The sequence below is a fragment of the Spinacia oleracea genome, chromosome 3 (assembly GCF_020520425.1).
Source record: "Spinacia oleracea cultivar Varoflay chromosome 3, BTI_SOV_V1, whole genome shotgun sequence".
Taxonomy (NCBI): domain Eukaryota; kingdom Viridiplantae; phylum Streptophyta; class Magnoliopsida; order Caryophyllales; family Amaranthaceae; genus Spinacia; species Spinacia oleracea.
This window is the reverse complement of record NC_079489.1, coordinates 2762289-2788813: the sequence shown is the minus strand read 5'-3', so window position 1 is coordinate 2788813 and position 26525 is coordinate 2762289. Positions and strand designations below refer to the sequence as shown.

General features: G+C 35.5%; 4 protein-coding genes across 4 annotated transcripts; 2 read left to right on the top strand and 2 right to left on the bottom strand.

Annotated features, from left to right (window-relative positions):
- Positions 1-294: 294 nt before the first annotated feature.
- Positions 295-11379, bottom strand: LOC110784165 (cleavage and polyadenylation specificity factor subunit 2). Its single transcript, XM_021988597.2, has 18 exons — positions 11077-11379; positions 8845-9013; positions 8159-8255; positions 7673-7799; positions 7459-7574; positions 6921-7015; positions 6680-6831; positions 6347-6404; positions 6160-6267; positions 5525-5771; positions 5139-5320; positions 3951-4043; positions 3335-3433; positions 3067-3198; positions 2940-2984; positions 1693-1863; positions 1522-1596; positions 295-600 (listed from the first exon to the last, which is right to left on the bottom strand). The coding sequence occupies exons 1-18, from the start codon at positions 11223-11225 to the stop codon at positions 499-501; spliced, it is 2217 nt and encodes a 738-aa protein (XP_021844289.1). The 5' UTR covers positions 11226-11379; the 3' UTR covers positions 295-498.
- A 1664-nt stretch (positions 11380-13043) lies between these two features.
- Positions 13044-16362, top strand: LOC110784166 ((+)-borneol dehydrogenase 2). The gene is made up of 2 exons (XM_021988598.2): positions 13044-13202; positions 15352-16362. The coding sequence occupies exons 1-2, from the start codon at positions 13141-13143 to the stop codon at positions 16148-16150; spliced, it is 861 nt and encodes a 286-aa protein (XP_021844290.2). The 5' UTR covers positions 13044-13140; the 3' UTR covers positions 16151-16362.
- Positions 16363-16488: 126 nt separating this feature from the next.
- LOC110784079 ((+)-borneol dehydrogenase 2-like) lies at positions 16489-20794 on the top strand. The gene is made up of 3 exons (XM_021988478.2): positions 16489-17961; positions 18765-19036; positions 20103-20794. The coding sequence occupies exons 1-3, from the start codon at positions 17897-17899 to the stop codon at positions 20630-20632; spliced, it is 867 nt and encodes a 288-aa protein (XP_021844170.1). The 5' UTR covers positions 16489-17896; the 3' UTR covers positions 20633-20794.
- A 738-nt stretch (positions 20795-21532) lies between these two features.
- Positions 21533-26370, bottom strand: LOC110784196 (caffeic acid 3-O-methyltransferase-like). The gene is made up of 3 exons (XM_056841242.1): positions 25851-26370; positions 23638-23702; positions 21533-22036 (listed from the first exon to the last, which is right to left on the bottom strand). Exons 1-3 carry the CDS (start codon positions 26263-26265, stop codon positions 21731-21733), a joined length of 786 nt encoding a protein of 261 aa, XP_056697220.1. The 5' UTR covers positions 26266-26370; the 3' UTR covers positions 21533-21730.
- Between the last annotated feature and the right edge of the window lie 155 nt (positions 26371-26525).

The window sequence follows — 26525 nt, the reverse complement described above, 5'->3', positions numbered from 1 at the left end:
TCTTCGAGCTAGGGTTCCTGATGTTAGTAACCTGAATTGTAACAGCCTTCTCTGAAATGCTCTGATACAAGATATACTTCCTCCGTTTTTTAATACTCGCAACGTTTGGACTTTTGCCACTATTCATATAATCTACTTTGACTATTCGTAGTGTTTTTTATATAAGATAAAACATAGTCATGTGAAATCTTGTTAGATTCGTCTCAATGTATATTTTCAAAATATCAACTTTTTATAATTTTTGCATAAAGATAATTTAAGATATAAATAATCAAAGTTGTGCATTGGCATGCGTGAAACTAACAAACGTTGCGAGTATTAAAAGACGGAGAAAGTATTACATTGTACAAAGAAGATCTGTTCAGTCCAAAACTAAAGAAATGAAGATAACTAAGTACAAGATTTGATTAATTGCAAATAACTAAGTACAAGATTTGATTACGGAGCCAGAAATGCATAGAATTATGTAACAGTATATCCAGAATACATCAACAAAAATCAGAGCAAATAGAATTGTGAATAAAGATAATCCCTAATCTTATAATATTCCTCTGATAGAGGGCCTTCGATAACTATTTGCTGATTTCCAGCTACACCACTCTGCAAGGTAGATTAGATGAAAGGTATCAGTTTACATGATTCTTCTATTCATCCAAGAGTTATTATAGTTAAGAATTAAGACTCAAGGTTAGACTAACGGAAAATTATATATCGATAACTGTTATTTGCGAATAGGGCAAATAACATGGCATTTTTGTAATTAAATCGGTAGGAAAACTAAATAAAAAGGCGGAAATAAAAAAAGAAACAAAAAAAGTAACACAAATTCTTACTTACAATGGGTGTACAATAAATATTGTACACCGGAATAAAAGTTAACTCAAAATGCTTAAAAGTTAAGCATATATATGTAAAAGTTATCTATTTTTCAGTGATAAATTTTTTCATTTTAGTAAAACTTATTTCTTCAGACTAACTAATAATGTATAAAATTAATCATTTAACCCTTTAAAATATTTATCTATTAATTTTTTTTTACTAATATAAAAGTTAATCAAAACTAGGTTAAAGTTACAAAAAAAAGGATTAAAGTTATCTTGGTGTACAATAAATTTATTGTACACCTTGTGCGCACAAGACCTTTTGAAAAAGTAAATTAAATGAATAATAACATGACATTTTCGTAATTAAATGTAGGAAAACTAAATAAAAGGTGGAAATAAAAAAAGAAACAAAAAAAGTGAATTAAATGAATAGTAACATGGCATTTTCGTAATTAAATCAGTAGGAAAACTAAATAAAAGTTGGACATAAAAAAAGAAACGAAAAAAGTGATTTAAATGAATAAAATTTGAGGTTAACAGAATATAATTTAAAGTTAACTGAATAAAACGAGAGCTAAAATTGAAGTTAAATGTATATCTTGAAAGTCTATTTATTTACGATTTTACCATGTGATTTGTACTACTCATCGATAACAGTTAATGATTTAGAATCACCCCTAAACTAAACTAGACTAACCTTTTGGGTCGGGTCTCCAACTTTACGTAAGGTAACAAACTCGCCACACCGCAAGGCACCTCCAGAAAATTCTGCCTGGAAATTGTGTAGGATTTTTTGTTAAGACTTCCATGTCAAAAAAAATGCATCATCTACGAAGGTAATCAAGAGTCGAGAGAGAAAGAACGTTACCTGGATGCCTTTACTAGCTAAAAACTGCTTGAAATCTGCCATTTTAATGTCACCAACCAGAACTGACTTGTGGGTTGGGGCTTGAGTTGATGAGAGTGGGAGCAACGAAAGCATCCCACCTTCAGGTTGGCCAACTTCGGCATCAACCCAAGCAATTTCGTAATCTCCAAGCTGTCGGATTTAGTTTAGGCGCATTGTAAGAGGACAAATAAGATGAAGATTAAGGAAAAATCAATTCTAGTTGACGCTAGCATATGACAATTGACAGATCGGAACTATAAACGAGAGCCTAACATAGACATGTCATTTTATCAAAGAATGATGCTTCAGTAAGCTAACCGTCATTTGACTAAGAAGTACTCCCTCCGTCCCTAAAAGATTGCCCCATTTGACTTTTCACGGTCTCCAAGACACGACTTAAAACGTAAATAACTCTATGTCTACGCGCGTAAAATTTATAAAAAGTTGATATTCCAAAAATGTATAACGAAACAAATCTTACAAGAACCCAAATGACTATATTGTTTCTTATAGGCTAATGGGAATTCATGGTCAAAGTTTTCAAAGTTTGACCCAAAAAATTGCAATAGGGCAATCTTTTAGGGACGGAGGGCAATCAAAGTTTTCAAAGTTTGACCCAAAAAGTTTGACCCTCATATATTCTGCTGAACGTCGTTCTTGCCAAGGTTGTATATCTTTTTTTCAAGCGACTCAAGTCCAAACCGTTTGGACCTCTTAGGGGTTCTAACCACGGAGCGCGCAAATCCCAAAACCTCACCTTGTCTATAAAATAGTCGGCATTTGTAACTTGGGCAGCCAATAAAGCAATAGCCCAATTTCTTTCTTTTCCTGTTCAGAGATTAACTGGTACGGAAGGAACATCAATATAAGAAGGGTAATAAGAGGATCCCATCTCACAAGGAAACCCCAACTATTGAGGAAGTTTACCCAGAAGAAAACGAGAATGGGGGTAATAAGAATCGAACCCCTAACCTCATAGTAGCTAAGAGGTGGAAGCTGACGAGGACTACCGTTGAGCTCCAACTTGATTTTCATATTATGCTATATAAACTTTCAACTCGTCCATATTAGATATTACTCATAACGGGGATGAAGATAGATGATTAAGCTGTGGCTTACATCTCTTTTAGACCAGGACAAAAGATTTTTGAGAAAAGAAGTAGAAGCAATTCGTGCACATCTCACAGTTAAATAACCATCATGTATGACTTTTAATAACAACTTACCTTCTTAAACAGAACATTGCTCATCAACTTTTCCGATAGTTGCACCTGTAAAAGGGACAAATTTGAAAGAATGTAAACCTACCGATCACATAAAACGTCATATAAAACTACGTTCTGCAGTCCATACCTTGTAAGCGCATAGATCAGAAGTGACATCAATTGTTTCTTCAATTTGAGGAGCATAAACATGTGGACAAACATTCTTAGAGCAATGTTGCTTCAAGTGCTCAGTAGCCTCAGCTGATCCATGCACCAAAACCTGAAAGGAATAAGAAAGATTCAGACAGTGTTGATTATTTCAATTTCCAAAACAAAAGGTTACGCAATATATATGAATAAATTTCGTGGCTTTATCAAATGCTGAATTTATGGATAAGGTAGTAAATTGTTCATACAAGCTTTAAAGGAGCCACGTGAGCCAGAATGGACTTAATTGATCGGCCATCAGAGCGACCCTCATAATCCATGTAGACCAGTGAACACTTCACTTGCACCTGAGACAGGAAGAATGATAGCATCAACATCAACTACAATTCTCAGAACATAGAGATTAGTGACACGCAGAGCCATTCACAAAGTTCAAATAACTTTCATTGTGTTGTTCTCTTTCCCTCACCCTTTTGTTTCAGGTTGAGGTTAAGAGTAAGCCAAAGAAATTTGCATCTATATGCTCCAAATTATTTCAATGAAAACCAAACATACCGAACAATAAAGGCAAAATAAACTTATAGACCAAAAGGTGAAAAACACAATTAAGAGTTTTGGGGTAAAAGAATATCAAATGAGATACAAAACTGAGTCAACCTTGAGAACTTCATTGTTCTGGGAAAGTGGGTAAAAGAATCCTGAATACAAGCACCTAATCCAGGTCTTACAACAAACTATTGGACAGCTATTATAAAATGAGAGATTAACATCACTCATTATCACGATGGCATCTTGACATATACATACTTCGAGAAAACCTAAAGTAGGAAGGGAAGGGGGGGTGGATAAAGAGTTAAGACTTACAGTCAGTTCAGTGGATACAACTTTGGAAGGAGTAGTATCAAGCATTAGGCTAGCGGAGCCCTCATCAAGTTTTCCATTGAGATCCCCACCGCCCTACAAAAAATATAAGCAGTGTAGAATTTTTATCATCTACTAATATTATACGAAATTAAACACTTGGCAGAAAATTCTATAACTCCAAATAAACACAGAGACAAACGGTTAAGCACATGATAAACTAATAAACTCCCTTCTAGCTTAAGCGGTTTGAAAGAGAGCAACTGTTGCAAAAAAGGATGAAACATCATCAGGATTAACAATTTAACAGAACTTTAAGTCACCAAGATCCATCAAACTTCCAAATCCCAATTTCAAGAAAAAACACAACTTTGCGACAAGAATGGATCGGTATTCTGGAATGGCTGGAGGGGATGGAATACGCTTAATTGATTGATCAACTATTTGACATGAGTCCAGTAATGCATACTAAAATAATCAATAACCTGCATTTTCTGTCTAGTCACCAAACCCTCTGTTTCTTTCTCTCCATTAGCTGAACTAGATTAATATCCATCCTCGCCCTAATAGTTTGTTAACTAATCAACCTAAGAATGATAGCTAAAAACCTAGGTTCCTGAGATTTACATTCATAAGATTTATGGTCGCAAGACTCTCAACCACATATGTGCAGTTCCAATTCTAAAGCAAAGATATTCTATTAACAGTGACACAGAGAATATTCTATAAATATATGGGAAACTTCTTCAGGCACGACAAAAAAATCTTCCAAGCATTTTATCATGGTATAACTTAAGTTGTACTGAGTACACCGAACATACACAGCATATACCGTATAAAACATCTGAAGGTCCCGGAATCAATGCCAACAAACATCAGTCACAGATTCACAATGGGTAAGCACGATAGTAGTAACCATGGTAGGCTTAGTAAGATCCGCCCTTCAGTATCATGGAATATCTGTATTTCTTTAAAATGAAATAGAAGATTATTTGGGAACCCAAGGAAAAGCTCATTTAGAGTTAACGACAACAAAATTTCCAAACTCGGGGAACTTCTTAATTCAGGAAAGAAAGCCACTATGTCTCAGAAATATTCAGACCAGCATTGAGGCTTACATATTGTGGTAGATGACACAAAAACAATACAACAATAGATCCGATTACCAGTTTTTTTATTAAGAAACCCTACCTGTAAGAATGATAGCTCCATATTATCTTCCTTGATCATATAATCATCAGGGTTGATGACTTCACCAAAATCATCCCAAGCAGCAGAATTTTCGAAAGAAGGAAACATTGGGGCTACACTAGTTGCAGGTAAAACGAATCCATCAATCAAAACGTCCTTATGCCCACCAACAGATGTCCCAACTGCTCAAAATTACCAACAAGATAAGAATCAGCCCAATATCTAGCAATCGTAAATCAGAGAGAGATCCCCCCCCCCCCTCCCCAACACAAACTAGGCTATGGAAGATGCAGAGTACAAACAAATGTAGCAGCAAAAGTACTAATTAACATACTTCACAATAGGGTATCTGACATAAACACGTAGAAACTTGAAATTTGACATACCATCTGATAAAGCATGGGTTTCACGAGTATCAATCTCCATTTGATCACCTAAATTAGGATCAGATTGTGATATCTTCACTTCTTCCTCTTTGATTTGACTGGCTTTTAAAGCTTCTTCCTTTTTCCGGTTTTGCTCTTCTTCATATGCTGCTAACTCCTCTCCTACTAAAGGCACTCTTTTCGATAACGTGATTTTAACAGCTTTTGGAGGAGGATCTGCCTGCAGCATTCGAGCTAATGTGCCGAACTACATATCAAGAAAACCAACTCAGCATGCAGGGACATTCACGTTACTCCGCATTTCTAAACTAAATCAGAATGAAAGAAAAAAAATTGCCAGAGTAGATCGAAGCAAGTCAAAATTCACTATTTGCATGCATAGCCTTGATTTTCGAGAACGTTAATTGGAAGCAAATTATCATTAATCCAGAAGTTTAAACTCATTTACCATCACCAAACCCACAAGATAGATAGAAGGTTCAACCTAGTGCTTGCAAAATAAGAAGAAATTAAAGTACAAGGGAATTTGTCAGTTATAATCACTCAACAAGAAATTTCTAGCAACTTCAGCAGTGTTTTTCCTGTCCATAAAGGTGTTTAGCAGTGTCAATAGATCAGACAAGACAAAAAGTTACCTGCCCTCTTTCGGTGAAAAGGACAAGATTCTTGGGATCAGTTGCCCACTCAGAAAATATGTCATGGGAGAAACCTGCTTCAAGACTTCCCATGGAAGACAGAACAATCTGCACAACAGGTACAGTTTATTAGAGATAAAGTAAGAAAAGAAGTAACCAACTACATATACTCTGCATAGCAACCTACCTTTGGACCTTCAGGAAGTTTCTCCAGTTCACCCTTATTGATCAAAAGCGAGACATGCCTTCAAGTGTTTGTAGAAATGCCTAGTAAGCGATTATCCATATATAAATAATTTAATTTTACACAGGCCAATTACAGAATTGATTTTGATAGAAAAGAAAGCAAAACATTTAGGTAAAGAAAAACAGTCCACCCTTTAAAACTTTGGTATGCACTTATGCTTCATCAGCTAGATAGAACATATAGAACATATACAACAAAACCATATTGATGATGCCAATAAGAAATAGACAATTCGAGTAGCATGGAAATACATGGGAAAGCAGAGACATTTACCTCAGAAGAAAAGCATTATCACGTGTGTGTTCAAAGGATTTTGCTATTGAATCATTCATCCACTCCAAGAAACTTTTCACATAGTCTATTGTACTTGAGGAAACATATGTGAGGAAGAATATTGGATAAGTCAAATGGTGCTGAGCCCAGTGCTGCAGTTTCCAATGCGATAATAACATCAGTTACTTGACACCAATCCTAAAAGGAAAAAAAGACTACACCATTGGAGTTTTTGACATACCTGTTCCAGTATTAAAATAAGTTCCAGTACTCGTCCAGCTGTATCAACCGGAAGTAATACCTTTCCATCACTTCTGAGTGTTTTCACAATGGCATCTAAATAAGTAAGAAGTGCAAAAGTAAGATATAGTTTCAATTGTGTGCTATTATGATTTTGTTATCTGCATGAGAGAACGTATAAACTGTTTAATATCAAAGTCCCAAGAAAATTCAACAACATGCAGAGGAGGGAAGGACGTAAACACGAGATGACATTCACTAATGTCAAAAATACACTGTTCTTTCCTTCATTAGGAGTTTGCAGCTTACAGCTTACTGATGAGGAAAATGAGTTCATAACAAGATGAATACAAGTCAACAACCAGTGGTCCTAACTCCTTACTAAGCTTAGCGATATGATTCACTTCAATATGCCAGAAATGTAAATGAATTTGTATATGTATGTATGTAGTTATGTATACATGTAAATACGTATACAAGCATCACAGTTATGTATAGAGAAGGGGAGAGGGCAAGAAGGAAGAACAAAAGAAAATTACCTAAGAATTCATGATCCCTTTGGCGTCTTGGAGGTTGATTATTCAATGCATTGTAAGCATCTGTTATTAGCACAGCAGGGCGTACAAACGATTCAAGAACTGTTCCATTTAAATGCCTGATAGCCAGTTGTATAAGTCAATAGCCTAATTATAAGTAAATCCCATAAACCAGAGTAAAATATGAAGCTCAACACTTCAACAGCACAAAACAAACCTTTCCTTGCGATGATTGAAGTCTACAGCATATATGATATCCTCCCCATCCTTGGTTATCTTCCACACCGTTCCTCCAAGTAGATGCCCAGACACATGTGGAGCAATAACAATACCTTCACCTTTTTCTAGAATGCAGAACAATATCAAAATCAAAAGTCAATGAGCAGTATGAGACTACATCCTACAAAATTTGATACATCATTTCCAACTCGTTCCATCATTGACTTTATACAACTAGATAGTTTGCAACCATCAAAATTAGTAGGTAAAGTAGAATTTAACAGCTAATACTGAGCCAAAAGCCAGAAAAGTTTCGGAAAAAGAAAGTTTAAACAAGGCTTTATGGGTCAATCAGGATTTTATTATCCAGTTAGCCACCAACATCAAATTCTCATCTGCACCTAGTATAGACATACATCACTAGTTCCTTCTAAAGAATTTATCTCCACCGTGATGTGAGAAGATGCAATGAAGTGGCACTAACCAGACAGATGATGGTTCTGGGAATAAGTCAGTCGTGTCACATTTTGGAAAGCAGCATCAATGTCATCCAGTGTAAACAAGTCAAACTCTGACACTTGCTGCAGATAGATCAACAAGAATTAGGGAAATTTTACATAGCACAGTTCAATAAAGATTGCGAAAATTAGCAAGAAGACATCACATTATATAGTATGTGAATTTGTTTTCTTTCAAAGTTTCAACAAGAAACATGACTACATGAGGGCATACTATAAAGTTCCATATAAAACACTTTTCATTCTCTTACTTCACTACTCATTAATCATACAGCCTTTTATCAGCACAGGTGGATGCTTGGCTGAGAAGTTCTGAATCATAACCAAGTATTTGCTAAAGTTTGATTATAATACGGAATTCCAAATATTAGAATGTGACTGCTAACATGATCAGAAGGAGAAAGTTTGTCCCATCATTCGATCACATAAAAAATGGTTCGCCCGTAATTTGGAAAACTCGTAAACAGAGATGCCCCAAAAAAGCACCAGCTCAATTCGTTCAACGTCAATAGAATAGCCAACAATTTGGAAAGTTATAACAAGAACTAGTTTTCTTCTCAAACGTCTAAAACTTCCCTAAAATGATATTAGTAATGATAATTGGAGAGAGTGGGAGTGAAAGAAGGAGATAAACTTGGCAAAGAGATAGTACCTTGCGTGAAAGATAGTGATCATACATAGTTAGAAGACCTAGTCTGTAGACTGGCTCTGTTGCATACACTGGTGCGGACATCCCAAATTGCTTCATTGCATAAGGCAAAGCACCAAGATGCAATGTATCAGGATATGATAGGAGAACAGCATCAACAGTAGAAGCCACCCTGCATTACACATGATAGTGATAAATTTGTTGTATGACTGCTAATAAGGTCACGGGATGAAAGTTTTTATTTGTTAGTTCTGAATCTCTACCGACCAGTGTCTCCCTCTCTCTTACCCTATAATCCTACACCCCGAAAAGGAGGCAAAAAAGTATGTCTTGCAACGAGATAAACAAGGAAAAAGGAAAATATGATAAAGCAAAGAAACAAAAGCATCCACATTGACATGATTCATTTAGTTCCCATAAGCCATAACAATTTCATAAAAATCATGAAGACAAAAAAGAAGTAGAATTTTTACTGTGATAGTGTGATATAGCAACATATATATTTAAAATTGTCACATACTTACATTACAGACCAACTTTGATAACCCGATATTTGAATGAAAGGAAACTGCAGAAACAGCAGATACTGTAAACTGTCTAAAGTCGAAACTAGGAAACTGGCTAAACCTTGAGGCTTAAACTGCAGTTTTCCAGGGTAATGCCTCTTCAAACTTTCCCAATTAGAAGAAAAATAACTTTCCAGCACTCAAAGCATTATGCAAGCATACATCTAAAAGAACCGTCCTCCACCGCCAAATTTAACATCCTGAAAAACTGACACCCTACACCCTGCACTAAACATCTTAACCACTAAATTGATATGCTTAAGTAGTTAGAACTGAAGGTTTCTGTTAACAGGAAGATTGATAAAATCTAGAAAGATGAACTACATTTGATGGCAGAGATATGTGTTTCAGCAAAGTTTATCAAGATCTTTGTATGCTGCCAGAAACATGATAAACTGCCAGAAAAGATTGAAAGGGCTTCATCTGCTTCTTAAATTACACAAATTGGGCAAGACTCAGGCAAAGCAATATGCACACGGCACGCCTGTCAATCCCATGGAAACTCTCAATGCCACAGCAAAAAAAAATTCTCATGCTTAAAACAGATAATGCTAGGATGCTTAAGCATGTATTTTAGGTTAAAGACTAAGTCATTATCAGGATCAGACCTAGTAAGAGGGGGGTTCCAAACTTGTGAGCTAAAAGAGCTAGGTCGATAGGCTTTTGCTAAAAGCCACTCCCTCCATCTAAAAATAATATGAGTAGCCATATTGCCCCCATCACCTAACAACTAAGGTTAAACATGATTCCCGCAAAATACTATAATGAAATTCGAGCATCTTCTCCAATTATTTGCAGAAAGCTACTACATTATTTAGCATCCAAATATAATTAAAATGTGCTTTCATTTATGTAAACGGAGAGAACACCAATGTGCTCCAAACCCACAAATGCCAATACCCAACATTCGTATTCGTAATTACGAAGGTCGTTCCCAGATTCGCAAGCAACAACTTAAACATGAAAGCCCACAAATCCTAATCCTTTGATACACTAAAAAGAACGAACGTACCCTCTTTCGAATCGATTTTCCCAATCAAATACATACGAACATTCTTATTTCAGTCTTCCATTTCAAAGTAGTGCTAACAGAGCTAACACGTTACATGTTGCCCAAATATATTCATCAATCTAGCACAACCCCACTAAATACGACAAAGGAGGAACTGTTATGAACCGAATTTAAACAATTTAGCATCCCATTATACTTAAAATATGGTTTCATTTATGTGAAGGGAAGAGGACCTAAATGTGCTCCAAACTCACAAATGCGAATACCCAACATTCATAAATCATAATCACAAAGGTCGTCCCCAGATACGGAAGCAACAACTTAAACATGTGATCCCACAAATCATAACCCTTCAATACACTTAAACGAACGATTGTACCCTCTTTTGAATCGAATTTCCCAATCAAATACATAAGAACATTAATTCAATCTTCCACTCCAAAGTAGAGCTAACACGTTACTAATTGCTCAAGTACATTCATCAATCTAGCACAACCCCACTAAATACGATAAAGGGGGAACTGATACGACCCGAAATTAAACAAAATGCAGCCATTTTTTCATAGGTCAAGTCATTTTAAAGCAAAATTGATATTAAATATTAATTATGAAATTCAATTAAGAAAAATTGAAATGGGGAGAAGAAAGAAAGCGTACCGAGATAGAGGTAGAAGAAGGGAGGGGTCAAAGTGGTCATTCCAGCCGCAATCAATGAGGAAGTTGAAGCCATCAATGGAGACCAAGTATGACAGTGGGTTCTCGTTGTACACACCGCAAAGTGGCGTCACCTGCACCGATGTTCCCATCTCTCTCTCTCTTCTTTCTCTCTCCTCTCTTTCTCTCTCAGTTGGGAATGGCAGTGTGAAGCTGAAGCTTGGGAGGGAGAATGGGGGAGGGAAGTTTTTGCGTTTTCTGGAATTCAGAGAAAAAGGGGATTTTAGAGGGTTTTAGCAAGACAACCACGTACGGCGTCGTTTTGGTACATTTTTATTCTGGTTTTTTTTTTCTATTTGGGTGTTGGATAAAGATGGGTTTGGGCCGTGGGCCTTTCCAAGTACATGTGTCTTGAGGATCATTAAGCCCAACCCACTAGAAACGTGTCGTGTCGAGATTCTCGAAAGGATGTTCAAGCACGGCCTAAGCCTACGTGTAACATATTGTGTTGAGTGCTTAAGCATAAATTTACATTATTTAGTGTCGGGTTCTGTCGTGCTTCTCTAAAGAAATGTGGTTCATATCCAACCTATATTGAGGGAATTAGACCTGATCAAACAGCGGGTCGGACCGGGTTCGGGCCGGGTTTGGGCATAAAAATCAGCCCGCAATGTAGAGCCGGGCCGGGCAAAATTTCGGGCCAAAATTTTTTCCCAACCCCGCTATTTTCGGGCCTAAAATATCGGGCCGGGCCAAATTTATAACTAAAAAGTGTATTTTTGTGTTTCCCAAACCCGCCCAAAAAATTAAAATTTTCGGGTCGGGTCGGGCCAAATTCTGCACAAACTCGCAAAATTTTCGGGCGGGTCGGGCTCGTCTTAATCAGGTATAGAGGGAATGATCGAGTATAAGAAAGAATCTGAAAAACCTCTACGCTAAAAATGAAATTGGGTGTAAATTTACAAAACTTTATAGAACGAACGGAAATGAAAGACATAATATCAATAAGAATAGTGATAGCAAAACTTAATAGAATGTACGAAGTAGCATTAGTATCTATCGATGAAGAAGTGAAGTAAGGCGTGGATTCTATGGTTTATATTTGTTCTATTCACCACATCAAAAATAAAATAAGTGACATTTGGTTGCACTTGATAAGTTATGTTTTCTTGTATTTGTAATTTCTATGCATTTTAATTTCTTAGAAATAAGTGTTTTTGTTTAGTTGAGCATACAAAGTTATAATTTTCAGGGGGGGACTAAGTAAACAGTTTCCCTCATTTTGAGAGAACCTTTTATGATTATGTCAACCAAATAACATATGTGCTCTTTCTTCGTAAAAAACGAGACTTTCCATGAACCGTACTTGGTAATATAAATTAGACCATTTCTTTTAGTATTCCATATATCATTAATTATGTATTACACCTTTTTAAAAAGAAAATGATATACGAAGTAGTATATAGCAGGAAGCCAGCAAGGGTTACATATAAAAGTATTGCATTATATCAAACGTTAATTACATCGATTGACACGTGATTTTATCATGTATTTCTAATTTTTTTATTGTCAATTATCAAAATCAATATGTATTACACCTTTTTAAAAAGAAAATGATATAGGAAGTAGTAATGTAGTACGGAGTATATAGCAGTAAGCCAATAAGGGTTACATATAAAAGTATTACATTATATCAAACGTTAATTACATCAATCGACACGTGATTTTTTGTCATATATTCCTAATTTTTTATTGTTAATTTACAAAACCAAATTAATTACTTATAGGTGTAGGTTAGATATGACCATTATTTAGTTCATAGTTCAATCTAAATCCTAAAACTGACCGTATTACCGAACAAGCTCGCTTATATCTGAATTTAGTCAAATTTTGATAGACTAGACCAATCGTTGACACTCAAAAACGACGAGAAAACGAAAGACGCCGACCCACGTGTACGACATGCCAACATGTGCTTTTCGTAAGATATACGCTGCAAATTTCAAAAGATGAACACACTTGACTTTGTGTCTGAGTGAGAGTGAGTGAGAAGAGAAAATTCACAAAATGAGCTCTAAATCCATGGAAACAGCCAACAACTCCGTCAATTCCTCTCCACCAAGCCAAAGGTAATCGATTAATCGTCTAATTTCAACTTAATTTCATCACTAATTCGTTCGTAGTTCCTGCTAATTTACTCAATTAATTCAAGTTTGAATGTTTGATGATGATGATGATGATGAACTGTAAATAAGGTTTGCATAGATTAACTCTAAATCGAGTTGCTTTTAATTAATTACTTCCAATTTGTGTGGTTTCCCGAATTTCAATCATAAAAGTTGTGGCTTAACTGATGTACAAGGGTTTCGGGTTGATTTAACTGTTGCGAGTTCTATTGTGTTCTGGGGTACACCTAGATTGCATTGAATGCTATACTTATTTGTTTCTCTTGCTAGTGTTAGATTGGATTGAACATCAGATGATTAAAAACCATGTTAATATGTTATCGCAATCACTCACTTGAATATTTTTTAATGTTTTTTTCAATTCTGATTCTATTTATATAGATGTAGTCAGAAACTTGCATTGGGTATTCTTCTGTTAATTCGGTAATTTGTGTGAATTGTTCTCAATTCTGATTCCAAATTCCCTCCGTCCTAGAAATGCTAGTCGAGTTGATACTGTAATTTGAATTAGTATGATCAATCGGGGGAGTATGCTATTAGAAATCTGCATAAGTTCTCGATCCTGAATTAGTAGTTGCGTTGATGGTGTAATTTGAGCTAGTAATATGATCAATCCGGAGGGATATGCCATTAGAAATCTGCATAAGTTCTCGATCCTAGAACTACTAGTCGTGTTGATAGTGTAACTTGAACTAGTAATGCGATCAATCGGGAGGGAGTATGCTATTAGAAATCTGCATAAGTTCTACGTCCTAAAACTACTAGTCGCGTTAATGGTGTCACTTGAACTAGTAATGTGATCAATCCGAAGGGAGTATGCTATTATAAATCTGCATAAGTTGTATTTGGCTGAAGAAATCAGAATGTCACAGTTATTTCTAGCATCTGGTGTCAATTGCTGCTACCCAGCCATGTTCTTGTTGAATGAACAAGTCATTTTTTAATGCTATACTCAGCTTTTAGAAGCATTATCTTCTGATATTCTATGGAAATAGAAGATTCCAAGAAACAAATCTGTGAATGCAATGCATTGAAGTCTGGAGATATCACAAACTCTTCCTTTTGTTTTGTTGAGATGAGGTCGGTGGGTGGGTGGGGCGGGGAAGGGGGGGGGGGGGGGTTGAATTTGTGGACCATTTCTATTAAACCATATGATTGAGTGTAAAAATGACCTACCAGAAGTAGCTTTGCATATTGGATTATGGTTCAACTGGAAACAACTTCTTTATCTTTGCAGGGGAAAGGCTAGTTACATCTGGTCCTCTTTACGGCTTTACCTAATTACCTCTCAATCTCTCATATAGAGTAAGGCTACTTACATCTGGTCCCCTTTATGGCTTTACCTCTCATATAGAGTAAGGCTACTTACATCTGGTCCCCTTAACGGCATTACCTCTCATATAGTGCAAGGCTACTTACACCTGGTCCCCTTTACGGCTTTAGCTTTATCTCTCATACAGAGCAGGGGCTTCTTTAGAAATACTGGGTTGACATTGTTGTTCCAAAATCTTTAGTACAGAGTAAGCTCAATAGATCAAACCCTGATAAAGACCCAAGTGGCTTTTGGTATTGGGTCTTCAAAAGCATATCCCTCATTTACATAGGCGGTTCTTGGGGTGTGCGCGGTGAGCGATGGCACAGGGCCCCAAATTTCAGATATAATATAATTAGTTTCCTAAGTGTCAACAAAAACAAAACTGAAGTAGTGGTTAAGGTGTTGTTATGTAATACCCAAGATTATAGGTTCAGTTCTTAACAATTCTTTCTTTTTTTTGAATTGAATAAGGGTCTCATTTTGAGAAATTGCACAGGGCGTCATAATTATAACGTCATCGTATCCCTTCATTTATTCGGGTACTATAATTTCCACATTTTAGTAGCAAGATTTGGTAAAGATGGGAAAAATTTTCTTTTGACATGTTTCATGTCATAGTGTGTTGGACTCCCTGTTTGCTTTACTGAGTATATTGGTGTTTTATTAGCTTTTTATGTTGAAAACAGATCAAAAAGATCTAGTGCCTTACATTGGATATGCTTGTGTAATTGATTTTATCTGTTTCATACCACGTCACTCACGCGTTTATTTCTCCAGGTTATTGGGAAAAGTGGCATTAGTAACCGGAGGAGCCACCGGAATAGGAGAGAGCATCGTCCGTGTATTCCACAACCACGGCGCAAAAGTTTGTTTTGTAGATATAAATGATAACGCTGGTCAACGCCTCTCTGATTCCCTTTCCAGTGACTCAAACATCTGTTTCATTCACTGTGATGTTAGTAAAGAAGATGATGTTCGGCATGCTGTTGACTTCACAGTAGAAAAATTTGGTGCCCTTGATATTATGGTGAACAATGCAGGGATTTCAGGTTCTCCTTTCAGCGACATCCGCAATGTGGACCTATCTGATTTCGAGAAGATATTCGACACAAATGTGAAGGGAGTTTTTCTGGGGATGAAGCATGCTGCTCGAATAATGATCCCGTCAAAAAAAGGCTCCATAATTTCCATGTCTAGTGTTACGAGCATTATAGCGGGCGCGGGCCCACATGCATACACAGGGTCCAAACACGCTGTTTTGGGCTTAACAAAGAGCGTGGCAGCTGAACTTGGACTTCACGGGATACGGGTCAATTGCGTTTCTCCCTACGTGGTTGCGACAAATTTGTCCGTGGCACATTTGCCCGAGGAAGAAAGGACGGAAGACGCTCTAGCTGGTGTCCGGGATTTCAGTGCAAGGAACGCGAATATGCAAGGGGTGGAGTTGACTGCTGATGATGTGGCGAATTGTGTGCTGTTTTTGGCGAGTGACGAGGCGAGGTATGTAAGTGGGGATAATCTTGTGGTTGATGGAGGGTTTGCAGTTTCGAATCATTCCCTAAGAGTCTTCAGATGATTAATGTGATTGTTCATTAAACTTCTTAATTGGAGTGATTGGTAATTTAATTGATGATTCAAATGGTGTTTTATGAAATCGGAGTGATTTTATTTCTGGTTTCCCACCTCTTTGTTGATGCTTCATGTTGTGTTAGTGATCTAGCATAACAAATTGTTCAGAATGACATTGTTTAAATATGAGTGATGCACAGAGCTTGGTTTTATAATCGATTTTTATGGTGGTAGTTGAAATTTGGAGTACATGTTTTGTTTGTTGTGTATCCCATGTGTTATTCATTTCTCTAGCAAATTAGCCATTCTTTGTACACTTAAAAAGACTCTTAATGGTGAAGTACACTTCCAAATCTAGAGGAAGGACCACCTATGTTACTCGAACTCAGACACCCATGTCGGACACAGGTATATCTAAGTGTCCGACTCGGCTATTTTGTGAAAGTTTCATGGTTTTGGTAATGAAGTGTCCAGTGTCCATACCCACGTCCGAATGTCGAGAATCCGACACGAGTACTTTTTGTAAAATAACTAGTCCAAGTAACATAGAGGGCTATTATAAACATTTTGATTGAAAACTAGGAAGTTGGCCTATAGCATCGTCTCTCAAATGCATATTCTGCGCAATGACATTCGGGTCGAGTTATGCTTGGATTGATGTATGTCATTTGCTACCTTGTTCCTTGTTAACATAGAAACCTTATAAAACTATGCGAGGAAAGATCGAAAGAGGCTCTTCGGTCGTATGCTTCAGAACTCTATCGAAAGAGGTTATATCGAGGGGTTGTGGCGATAGCGTACATATACAGTTTAACCTGAATTTAGTGTAGACCAAGTCCATTTAAGATATAATAATCAAAAGCTTTAGCAAAAGGAACATAATACTGAAATAATGATGTAGTAGTGGTTGCTTGCCCACCAAAGATTGACCAATGACCATCTTGGTCAATGGTCATTCACTATTGGTAAGTTTTTAAGTCAACTATGGCAAATTTGCCAAAAAGGACTTTTTATAACTCAAATTTTGCAAGAAAGGACCTTATATAATTTTTTTTGTGAAAACACACCTTAAAGTAATTTTTTTTGCGAGAAAGGACCTAAGGAAAGTTTCTAGCATTGACTGAGCTTTTCCGGCCATTAACTTGCACGTGAGCAGCACGTGTGGCTTACGTTAGCTAAAGACAATGATTTTCCCGACTCTTGAATTTTCAAACTTGATTTTATTTCGGTTTTTTTTTTTCAACTTTAGGTTTTAAAGCTTAGAATTTTGGAGGAAAATTGGGTGTGATAAGCAAAATAATGCCACACGTGCTTCTCACGTGCAAGTCAATGGCCGGAAAAGCTCAGTCAATGCCGGAAATTTACTTTTGGTTGTCTTTCGCAAAAAAAAATTACATTAACGTGTGATTTCACAAAAAATAAATTATATAAGGTCATTTCTCGCAAAAAAATTTACATTAAGGTGTTATTTCACAAAAAAAATTATATAAGGTCCTTTCTCGCAAAATTTGGGTTATAAAAGGTCCTTTTTAACAAATTTGCCTTTTTGGAAATTTTGAGCAAACCATTCAGAATTCAAGTTCAGTCAAATTGTGAATTTCAATGAGAACAGAGACCAATCCTTGACACTTTAGAAAGACGCCACGTGTACATCATGCCAGCATGGGTTTTTCGTAAGATGAAAGCTGCAAACTCCAAAGGATGAACAAACTGAGATAAATCAGTGAGTGAGTGAAACAGAGAATATCAGAAAATGACTTCAGATAAATCAATGGAAGCAACCAACAATTCAATCAATTCTCCTCCATCAACCCAAAGGTAATCGATTATTTATCTGATTTTTTGAATTTAATGTAATCACTAATTATGTTATTGAGTTTGAACGAGCTTTTAATTTTTCTAGTTCGAGGTGAGCTCGTTTAGCAAAATACTTGTTCAGGATCGGCTTGAGTTTGCTGGTTTGTATTTCGAGTTCGAGCTTTAAACGAGTTTTAACGAACGAGCTTTGTAATTACTACGTAGTTCTCTGTTTTATGAAGATAAAAGAGAAATTTAAATAGATACTCCGTAAAAAAAAGAAAAATTACAATTGTAGTGGATAATATTAAGATTTTTAGGGAACTTTCATTTTTTTGTTCGTGAACACTTACAACTTACAAGTCTAACATGATTGTGTTTGAGTAAAACACGTTCGTTTAATAAACATCCCTTAAATATTTGTTCGAGCTCGTTCGATCATTTTCTCGATGAACGAGCTTGTTCGCTAGTTTTTCACGAATATATTGGCTCATTTGCACACTTACCTACCATGTACATCATATAATTAATTATAAGATTTATAGGGAAATATATAGTTTTTGTATTATTTTATTAAAATATACGAGCTATTAACGAGTTATATATAAACGAGGCATTCACGAATACTTACTGGTCAAACACGTTTGTGTTCGAGTAAATCTAGTTCGTTTAGAAAACGAGCCATCGGTATTTGCTCGAACTTGTACATTTTTTCAATAAACAAGCTTTGATCGAGCTTGTTTGCTAGTTGATCACGAATATATTGGCTCATTTACACCCTTACCAAGTTACCAACCATGTCACTAACGTGTTTATTTCTCCAGGTTATCGGGAAAAGTGGCACTAGTAACCGGAGGAGCCACCGGAATAGGGGAAAGCATCGTGCGAGTACTCCACAGTCATGGTGCAAAAGTATGTTTTGTAGACATAAACAATGAGGCCGGTAAACACCTCTCTGATTCCCTCGAAGGTGATTCGAAGATCCGTTTCATACACTGTGATGTTAGTAAAGAAGACGATGTTCGTCGTGCTGTCGACTTCACAGTAGAAAAATTTGGCACCCTTGATATTATGGTCAACAATGCAGGGATTGCAGGTAAGTGTATACGCGGTCCGATTTGGTATATAACCCACACCAAAATATAATATGGTTTGACGTTTTTTTTTACCAAACCAAATCGTATTATGGCTCCGTTTGGTAGGGCGTAAAACGTTTTTATGGAAAACGATTTTCCCATTTTCAATCATTTTACGTTGTTTGGTTGGGTAAGGGATGAAAAAAAAAAATCCATGACTCCCTCCAAGGTGGAAAACCTTTTTCCATTTGAAAGGGAGGGAAACCACTTTTCCTTCTTTCTTCCCCTCAATCTTCACCATGTTCTCCCATTTTCCTTTAAGGTACCAAACAAAGGAAAACTAGATTGAAATTGTGTTTTCCCTTGAAAAATATTTTCCATGAAAAATCATTTTACAATAAAAACGTTTTACGCCTTACCAAACGGAGCCTATATATCAAACCAGACCAAACCAAACCGTATATAGAACGTTTTGGTGCAGTTTGATTTGCGGTTTAGCTTTTTAAAGGTCTTTCGATGTTACTTTTCTTAACAAAAATTGTTTGTAGTATAAGTATACTTGAGAATTTCAATATATACTAAAAAAAAAATCATGTAAATAAGTTCGCAATGAAGTATTATTTTTACCTTTGTAAGCTTATTTTTAATATAAAAAAAATTTGTCGTAAAACAGTTTATTACTGTTTGCGGTTTGCTTCGGTTTGGGAAATCAAACCAAGACATAAATCACGATTTGAAAAGAAAAAAAATCACAAACCAAATTGTAATTATGAAACCGAAAATCAAACCAAACCAACCCCGTTCGGTATCACTGTCAGTTTTCAATTTTCAATTTTTTGGTTTTATAAGTCATATTATTTAGATTGAATTATTAACTTAAAAAATAGTCATACCTATTGTAAACATGTTAATTTTGAAAACTGACAACAAAAAAATTGGAAACTATTTTTTTATACTTTTCATATTTTGATTTTTAGTTTTGTAAAAAAACAAAAAACAAAAAACAAAAAACGATATCGAACTAAATACAGTTTGGTTTACGATTTGGTGTAGTTCAAACCAAACTCTGAACAATCCTAATTGCAGGTCCTCCCTGCAACGATATTCGTAACGTGAAACTCTCCGATTTCGAGAAGACGTTAGACGTAAACGTGAAGGGTGTTTTCCTGGGGATGAAACATGCTGCTAGAGTAATGATCCCATCAAAAACAAAAGGCTCCATAATCTCAATCTCAAGTGTTGCGAGCATTGTAGGGGGCGTAGGCCCGCACGCGTACACCGGGTCGAAACACGCTGTTTCGGGCTTAACAAAGAGCGTGGCGGGTGAGCTCGGGTTGTACGGGATACGGGTCAATTGCGTGTCTCCCTACGCGGTTGCAACGAGCATGACCGTGGCGCATTTGCCCGAGGAAGAGAGGACCGAGGAAGCGTTGGCCGGTGTTCGGGCCTTCGGGGCCGAAAACGCGAATATGAAAGGGGTGGTGTTGAGTGTTGAGGATGTTGCGAATTGTGTGTTGTTTTTGGCGAGTGATGAGGCGAGGTATGTAAGTGGGGATAATCTTGTGGTTGATGGAGGGTTTGCAGTTGTGAATCACTCCCTAAAAGTGTTCAGATGATTTATGTCGTTTCTTCTGTTCTCTAATAGTTGCAACGTTTTGACTTTCAATTCTTCTGGAATATGTAGTTTCAGAATATTTGATTGTTCATTACACTTCTTATTGAAGTGATTAATAACTTAGTTGATGATTCAAATAGTGCACGCATGGTTATAAAATCAGGGTAATGGTATTTCTGGATTGAAGAACAAGGGTCCGTGTACTATATGTCTATATGTCTCAAGTTCGAATTCTCTCTCGTTTATTTGTGATTTCTTTTTTGATACGTACGAGGGGATAGGCCCAACAAAAAAATTAAGAAAAAACCAAGTATGATCGAGTGAGTAACTGGTTGTGGCCATGCCACTCGAACAAAGTCTTTATGAAATAACTAGTTGTGGGCCCTTGTGGCAATGCAACTCAAACTAAGTCTTCATGAAGTAACTAGACATGCCCCATGTACGACATATCTCAAGTTCGAATTTTCCTTCGTCTATTTATTTGTATGTTTTTAATGTCTTGTGCATGCCTTCAAATCGGTTCACACATAACCTAAGGTCGCAAACAAATATTTGGTAAAAAAAATATCAAGAGCTTAGAATTTGATAACAAACGCATTTATCTAGGAGAATATATGGATGTATTGTTTCACATTTGAATAATAGTATGATCGATTATTGTTTCACATTTGAATAATAGTATGATCGATTATCTATATGACCCTCGCCTCCAGGGGTGAGGCTTTATGTTGGACAAAGTACGTCATGGCCCCCTGAAATTCTAAATTTCGCTATTAATAAAATGCCATAAAGTTCGTATTAAATAGCCTCCTTCGAGCCCCTTTAATGATCTAGTATGACTTCGTCTATACCGCCGTCGTCCAGAAATTGACCATAGATTGAATTAAGAAGCACAAAAGTCAAAAGGAATACAACAATAATATTCCAACTATTTTTGATGCAAGATTGCTTCAATTGTACAAAGTTATTACATTCTTATCACACAAAGTTGTCAACTTCTAAGAAAAAAGGCACAAGTGTACAACACAAACGTGCAATGTTTGCGACGTATTTATTTTTATTAAATCGTCAACTTATACTTGAATTCATTAATAAAAAGTCATACTGGCATTTTCAGGAATTCCATGACCCAAGTATCACAAGCAAAACAAACGAAACGAAACGTTTCGAATCCAGCTTGTTTCCCCAAGGCCTCGTACTCGTGTTTGGTCCTTGTTCTACCGCCGGGGAAGGTTAACATGATCGCGTCGAAAATGAAGCCCGTATGAGCTTGATAAGTGGTTTGATCAAGTTCATCCGATACAACATGCTCACAAATTATTACTTTACCATCTTCTGGTAAAGCTTCATGGCAATTCTTCAGCAATTTAATACATTTTTCATCATTTCCTGTAAAAAAGGTCCACTAAAGGAAGGGGGGAAAAAACTTAATTTAGGATATGTTCTGTTTACATTATTTCCACTATTTCAGATAAGATAAATTTAGGAAAATTAATGGAGTATACGCTTACACGAGTATAATACTATAATACCTAAAATACCAAGTTCAGGAAAGTTCAGTTAAGTTTTATATAAGACAAGTTCCGAAAAAGTACGATTTACCCAAGTATAAGCTATACTAATATATTAAAAGGCGTTGAGAAAAACGTATATGTGCCACGTAATACTCTTCCTTTTGCGTTACATCATGCACTCATCATATGATATTTCATATCATAGACAACCAAAAATCAATACATATGATGAGTTTCGAACTCAAGACCTCGAGTGTGGATGATAACTCTCATTACCATCTTAACCAACAACCAATTGTGGTTTCTCCTTTCATATTAACTTATAAATGAATGTTAACATGAAGTCTAAAACAACTAAATGTTTATGTGACTTTTTATTTTCTATTCACTATTTTGGGGGAAAAAAAATTAAAGAATTAGGACAACCATGGATAAACATGACGTCATCAGTCTCATAAGCATCAACTACATATTATATTTTGGTGTTTATTAATTTGAAGATTCCACTAGAAAACAAATTATACAAATTGGAAAATGATGTAATTGAAAAATTATTTCTTATGATAAACGACGTAGTGTGTTTGTGCTGTTGACGAACTTGCATGATGGGTGTTTTTCATTTTATGGTATACATGTATTTTAAAAATATTGAGCTCGAGAAAAAACTAAAATTTTAACTATTCAATGTAGCAATCGGGGCATCGCCCGAGCTACACACTAGTTTATACCTAAAATAAGTTCTAATAAGTTAATAAGCCAGTATAAGTTTAGTTAATTTCAGATAAAATCTGATGTAATGAGTTAAAAAAAAAGTGAAAATCGAGTAAATAGGACACGCCTTTAGTATGCATAATATGTAATGCATGATTACTAATTAACAAGTGACTATATGCAGTTATTGTTAATATTCAACAAAATATTAGTCATATGCTCTGTTCTTTTCACTTTATTCTTATTGCCTATTAGACCAGACAAGAAAAATCATACCAGATCAAGAACATACCATACCACAAAAAACAAAAAACACTCACAAAGAACATTCTGACCAAATCAGACCAGACTATAAAAAGTAAAAAAAAATACTAACAAAAAACATTCATACCAGATGTGATCAGACCATACCATACCATCAGTGGCGTATCCAGGATTTTTACTTTGGGTATGCAATTATGAAGTCCAAAAATTAATGGTTGTTTTTAAGTTCTCAAAAAGTACTACAGAGAGGAATAAAGAGTAAAAAGAAAATTAAAATCAATTTATGCTTATAGTTGGGTTCGAACACGGATCACTTGGGCCATAAGTATAGAATATCACCTTTAACCATCAAACCAAATTAATTCTATGATGCATAACTGCTTCAAAATATGTTTAACCTGATGCAATCATGGTATGCAGGTGCACACCCTTGGTGTATGCTAGTTCCACCTCTGCATACCATATCATACTAGAAATTAAAAAACAGATCAGACCAGGTGAAGAGAACAGAGCACACCTTCATGAAGATAGCGTCACCCTTTGGGACACTGACATACATGTCTCCTCCAACATGTTCAACCCCTGCATGTACATAGTAGCTAGATATCATATTATGGCCCATAGTCCACGGATTGTGTACTAGTATGTCACGTTACCATATGACATGAGGCAAATCAAAATCTACAAGTATGTCACGTTACCATATGACATGAGGCAAATCAAAATATATATATATAAAGGAGGCATATTTGCTGAAATATTAAAGCGCCTCCTAGGATTACTAATGGTTTCGGCCAATGAAAAATAAGATTTCTAATTTATTTTTGAATTAAAAAAATCGAGTGCACGTAGATAATTAATTAGGTGCCACATAGATATTTAAATTAATTAAATAATTACTAATATATACAATTCCATCTAAAATCTAACGCTCTAATAATTAAAAAATAAATCTAAAATAAAATTCATCCATAATAAAATACGGAGTAGTAATGTAAAATAAAATTAAATCCAAAATCAAACATTAATCCAATATTAGAGCGCCACGTAGGAAGTCTAATGGTTTCGGTCAATGAAAAATAAGACTTCAAAATTATTTTTGAATTAAAAAGCCGAATACCACGTAGATAAATAATTAGGTGCCACGTAAATATTTTATTATTTAATTATTAATATTTCTTATATACAATTTCATCCAAAATCAAACACTATAATAATTAAAAATTAAATTTAAAATTAAATTAAATCCAAAATTTTTAAAAAAAAATCCAATCTAATCTAATATATAAAATATAACAGTTGATAAATAGGAATTTTATTTTAACGTAATAATTTAATAAAAACCGAGCATCGCACGGGCTAAAATCTAGTAATAATAAGGTCTGATCAACCGATGAAAGTAAATGAGTAAATAGCACACAAGTGATATACAGATTGTAACGTTTTTGGAACCGTTTTTGGGCTGAGAACAACCACCATTTGTTTTATGGGCTTTGACAACACAACATGACGATTGTTTTGTACGCAACAAGTGTTTTATGGACTGAGAATAAATACTCCACTTGTGACTTGTTCAATACTTCCTCCCACGTTTAATCCTAGTAACGTTTGAACATTTAACATTATCTACATATTCCACTTTGATTATTATTGGTTATTTATATGTAAGATAAAATATAGTATTGTGGAATTTTGTTAGATTCGTCTCAAATGTGTATTTTCAAAATATCAATTTTTTATAATTTTTAATTGAAGGGATTTAAAGATATTAATAATCAAAGTTGTGCATTGGCATGCATAAATATTACAAACGTTACGAGTAAAAATGAATGGAGGAAGTATATTATAATATCAATGAGATATACGTCTACTGGTTAAGATTGAAGGTTTGTGATTGCGTACAATAAGTCTCATGATTTTCACATCCCTTAGATAATTTATATTTCCTTTTTGATTTAATATTCAATATAAATATCACGGTTTTTTATACTGTAGATCAGTAATAAATATCCCGTACACTAACCCAAATACAAAGTAATCTATACTAATATATTAAAAGGCGTTTATAAGAACGTATATGTAGCAAGGATTGAACACTAGACCTCTTGAATTAAAAGTTATTGTTCTTACCATCTTAGCTAGCCACAATGATGTCATATCTTTCTATTTAAATAATAAATACAACCTTTTTAAAATGAATAATGATGAATTAAAGGGAAAAAAAAAACAAAAGGTAATTAATTACTTAACTTATAAATGTACAATTCTTCTCTTCTCAACTTAAGCTTAAAAAATAAAAAAAAACTTAGGGTAATGGAGTGTAATTATGAGTGCGGAAGGGGGAAACATTGACAAGAGTATAATAATCAACTAATCATGAAGAAGAGAACTCGACTTTATTTTGATTTTCGGATATGGGAAGGAAGTTTGTTGATCGGCCACTGATCTTGCATGGAAATCAGATAATAGCACCACATACGCACATATTTAAAATAAGTAAATCGGACTAAAAGTAAAACCCGGAGCAACGCCCGGGCCACAAACTAGTGATTAATAATTAAAAGTTAATTTCCTCAAAAAAATAATTAAAAGTTAAGAAGTCCCATCACCATGTACCTCTACTATTATAACCACTACTAATTAAAAAGTCTCATCGTAATAATATTAAATTACTAAATTACCCTTGTCCATAAAAGATTATACAACTCAATCACAGAGAAAGTCTCACTTACCAAGAATCCATCATAACCTTATCGTACATGAAGTTGGCAAAAGCAGTATACGAACTTCCACCACCATTCTTAGCCAAGAACTGGCAAACAGGCCCAAGCCCATAGACCCTTTCGGGCTGACCACTAGGCCCATCACGGTAAGAGAAAGTGAGGATAGTAAAGTTAGCCAAGAGGCGGAGCAAACGGTCTAACACCACCGCGGCATCAGGGTTCGCGGTGGCTAATTGGGCGGCGATCTCCGCCGGAGAAAGTTGGGCCTCTGGGCCCACATCATTGATGATGTCAATAATGTTCAACTCAAGCACAGCTTTGAAGGCCATAGATGGTACATGGCTAGTAGCCAAGCACATGGCCATAGAAAGGGCCTCTTCCTCAGTAGTTGGGCTTTTTTGTGTAAAATTACTGCCCATCATTTTTTTCTTTTCTTTTTTGGAGTGAAATACAAGTAATAAAGGGAGAATTTGGGATTTTGAAAGATATGTGAGAAATTATATTGGGCACTAACTAACCAAACAACATTTACGTGTCATTGTAAATATATTATGTCAATTTGGTCACCTATCTTTTTTGTATTTAATACTTCAAAATCAAATAAAAAGTACATTTGTCTTAAACATCAAACAACTTATTACATATTTCAACGGTTATACTCCGCGTCATGTTTATCGGGAAT